Raw genomic sequence first — 4,075 nt, 5'->3', positions numbered from 1 at the left:
ACAAAATGAAGAAAAGAGCGACATACACAACAATGTGTAAATACAAAATTCACTTACAATTAATCAAAGAAATATTTCTCTAGTGGAAAATGATCAAATTAGATGATGAGCTCAAATAGGAAATAACAACAGAATATTATGGGAGAGACCAATATGTTGGTTGTATGGTATACTATGATATCTTCGACTTTTTTTGAAACTATGATGATTTTTATAGAAAATTCAGAAACTATACACCCAAATGCAGAAAAATCAAAAGTATCACCTTGTCGGCCTCCTGTTGGCCGAAAAGGAACTTTTTGGCCAGCGGTTGGCCGAAAAGGAACTTTTTGGCCAGCGGTTGGCCGAAAAGTCCCTCTTCGGCCAACACCGGCTCTACCGTTTTAGAAAATTCATATCAATTAGGATTTTTAGTATTTTAATTTTATTCTTTTTGCATTAGATTAGAAATTTTATGAAGTTTCTGTAGATATCAAGTTTGACTAGATTTGAAAGTTTGAATTTGAATTTTTATGAATTTGCTCAAATCACTTGATTGCCTATAATTTGAGCTAGGAGTATACTTTGTAGATGGTTCTTTTTGCTACTGGTTCTTTGTGACTTTGTTTATCAGTAGTAATTAATTGGTGAATTTTAGGATTATTTAAAATTAGGTCTTCATGAAAACAGTTCTGTTTTAGTGTTTTATAGGTTTTGTGCTATTTCTTTTAATTTTAATTGCTTTAAATTGTTTTATTTAGTTTTTTTTGACATATTCTTTTTGTTTCTGTTTAGTTATCAGTAGCATGGTTTTTTTACGGAAAATATTTATAAATTGTGAACATGTTTTTTTTGCATAGGCGGACATTTTCTGAAATTCAGAAACATTTTTTGTTTTCAATGACCGTTTGAATTCATAAATATTTTTTGAATCTGCGAACATTTTTAAAAAATTTTGAAATAATTTTCTGTAATTCCCAAACAATGTTTTGCATATTTTCCCAAAATTCGCGAACATTTTTTAAGACACGAACTTTTATTTTTTAAGTCATGAACATGTTTTGAATCGATGAACGCTTTTTAAGACACGAACGTTTTTTTTTATAATGCATCCTAACATCACACGAAGATCACTCACTCACTTGGTCTTGTTCCCCTCCCGGCAGGCCCACTCACACATGGGAGAGGAGAATGGCAGGCTGGTAGAGTAGGACTCGGCCGAACACCGATCGGAGTCGAGGAGGCCGGCTGCTGCGTGGCCTGGACCGCCTTGCTTCTCCTCTCCGGCGACTTGCTCTTCGGCCCCCTCTCCTTGCTGCGACCTAGCGCGAGATGAGGGGGGAGAGAAGAAGGGGCGCGCTCCCGTGTGGGACTGGGACGACGGTGAGGGTGGCGGAGGCAGCAAATCCAGCGTGGGACGGTGGCGCGCGACAACGGATCGGAGGCCCTGGTGGTGGTTAATAATAGCAATTGCATCACACAAGTTTTGGTACGAGACACGGGGACAAGCGATGGATCCAGTGATTATTCCTTCTCTTTCAGCCCAGTATATTCTTCAGGGATGCAAGAAGAGTACAATGGGACACACTTGCTGGGACTGGATGTGGTGAATCAACGAACGCTATATCCTAGCCCTATTGCTTTGCTGCTACTTCTACTTCTATAATTAGCTGGCCTCTTTTGTATGTACAACCTTCGCCGGCCGACACCATTCTGGCAAGCACGATCAAATCACAGATTCAGAATCAGAAAAAGAAATCTTCGCTTCAGACACCATCCATGGAATGGAAGGAGGGAGGGAGGGAGTCAGTCGTGCCACCGCAGGAGCATGACGACGCAGCGCTTGATGATGTAGAGCCTGGCCTTGTGCTGCTTCAAGGTCTTGCTCAAGCCTCCTCCTCTCCTCTGGCTCCTCCCCATAAGCTTCATCTTTTCTTCAACACTCTCTCACTCTGGCTAATGATCGTTGGAAGTGAGCAAGGTTTAGTGAAGGAGTGTTGCTGAACTCTGACTCTGGCTAATGGTTTCTTCTCGGCACGGCGGAACACGGCACGAGGGTGGGCTTATATATAGGGACGGGGGAGGAGGCTAGATCCAGATCCGGATGGCACACACGAGCCAGCTAGTAGTAGGGTTGAAGGTGAGGGAGATGGACGAGGGTGGAAGAAGATAGCAATTGATAATGCGGGCGAGCGTGGGGAGGGAGGGCCACATGGGCGTGCAGCGGCAGGCAGCGAGGCGGACAGCGCGGCGCGGATTCCTGCTGCCCCCCGGACCGCCGGGCAGGGTGGTTCGGCCGTCGTCAGAGGAGAGCGCCGTGTGCGCGTGCGTGCGCGCGCTGCCCTGGCCCCGGTGGAAAATATGTCGGGGGCACGGCGGTGAAGGGTCGCTGCCATGCCCACGCACGCACGCACGCACGCCCTCTCGTGCGCTCCAGGTCAAGGTCAGTAGAGGACACAGGACAGGCCACCGCCTCCTCTGTCTTTGTTCCCATGGTGGTTCGTGACTCGACTAGGGCTCACCGTTTTCTTCCTCTTCTTTCTACTGTTTCTGGACTCCCCGACTAGGGCCTGTCACCGTTCTCTTTACTGTTTGGCACTCCCCACTAGTCGAGTCCAGCGCAGCAAACCGCCGGAGTGGGGAATGTTTACACTGCACGCAGAATTTTCGATAAAAAGAATATATTAATATCGCGAACATAGTACCAATTACACCCAGGCTCTGCATCAATAGGATATCGAAAGACATCAATGATGCACCTAGCCAAGGAAAAAAAATAGAGAAACATAAAAACAAATACCCTGTCGCGGTGATGAAACACTCGCAAAATCAAGACTCTAACCATCACCAAAGACAACACTCGGACTACAGGAAGGGTTCTCCAGATGCAACGCCTTCAAGAGGGAAACAATGCACAATTGTCGTCGTCCGATCAAGGTCTTGAAATTTTCCATCCTGGAGAGGGTCTGAAATCCAAAAACAATGTCTTTGCAAGACCATTGCCAAGTACAACCAATGAAGATCATACGTTGGGCTTTCACCTCGGAGATCGCGGCTCCTTGTTTTCAATGCAACCAAAACTCCTCTTCGCCGTTACAGGTCTCCGGTCGTAGCCACCATGACTCTCTTCACAACCGTCAACGCCGTGAAAAATCTATACTTAGACATGTCCCATGACACCAGATACTCCTTTCATTCTTTTTTATTTTATTTTTAGCACCAATTTGCGTCAAGGTACCAGGATCTTTTCAATTAGCGTGCAGGATCAGGCGCGCCTGAGACTTGAGAAAGGCTTTCGTTGATTAACGAGACACCAGGATCTCATTAGCGACTAGTGAGATCAGAGGTGCTCTATACGATAGCTTCATTATTGGCACGTGCTTTCGTGAAGACAAGTCGTTAAGAGAGTGTCGCGGCCGGCCGGGGTGCTAATGACCGACTGGTAGTCGTTCAGTCATTTTCCTATTCTGACAGTCCATCGATTCTCTCTCAGCAGACGTTAATGAGGTAGTGCTAACCCACTTGGGGTTGGGGGCCGTGGGTGCATATGCGCCTGTCGGCCTGGATGCATGGTGGGTGTGCACACGCGTGAGAGCACCATCTTTGCTTTCTTCGATTGGTCGATTGTCAAATCTATCAACTTCCATGACTGTTAAAACGATTCCAGTCAAGAGTCCAGGCGGTGCTGCATGTGGGCACGACGTGGCCGGAGATTTTTAGTTGGACGCGTCTAGTGGACGGCCGGCTGCCCACTAATGCAAGCGAACGGCCGGTTGAAAAGGGAAACTCCCTATCCTCCGCGAAACAGAATAGAAAGGCCACCTACCCGACCGATCGACTGGCCACCAAAACAAACCGATCGAGCGGCCGTCAACAGAAACCGCCCCACGTGGCCAGCTGTCCCCAGCTCGCACCCACGTCCCGCTCGCCCCCACGCCTCAGCCCCTCCCACGCTGCCTTCGTCTTCTTCTCCACGCCAGAAGCAGATCCAACAGAATCGCCCCCAGCCCTTCTTCCTCCTCCTACACAGCCGCCATGGAAGCCCCAAAGTAGAAGGAGCTGCTTCAAAAAAGAAGATCTAAGGGCAGGGTGATCA

The 4,075-nt window shown here is 47.4% G+C and overlaps 1 protein-coding gene across 1 annotated transcript; it reads right to left on the bottom strand.

Annotated features, from left to right (window-relative positions):
- Positions 1–1,493: 1,493 nt before the first annotated feature.
- LOC123146859 (small polypeptide DEVIL 4) lies at positions 1,494–2,142 on the bottom strand. The gene has a single exon (XM_044566130.1). It carries the CDS (start codon positions 1,906–1,908, stop codon positions 1,786–1,788), a length of 123 nt encoding a protein of 40 aa, XP_044422065.1. The 5' UTR covers positions 1,909–2,142; the 3' UTR covers positions 1,494–1,785.
- Positions 2,143–4,075: the final 1,933 nt, after the last annotated feature.

Source organism: Triticum aestivum, chromosome 7A (assembly GCF_018294505.1).
Source record: "Triticum aestivum cultivar Chinese Spring chromosome 7A, IWGSC CS RefSeq v2.1, whole genome shotgun sequence".
Taxonomy (NCBI): Eukaryota; Viridiplantae; Streptophyta; class Magnoliopsida; order Poales; family Poaceae; genus Triticum; species Triticum aestivum.
The sequence above is the reverse complement of the archived record's forward strand: the minus strand, read 5'-3'. Positions and strand labels throughout refer to the sequence as shown.

Excerpts from the sequence above, each read along its gene's own strand:
- LOC123146859 (XM_044566130.1), bottom strand. The coding sequence starts at position 1,908 with ATGAAGCTTATGGGGAGGAGCCAGAGGAGAGGAGGAGGCTTGAGCAAG.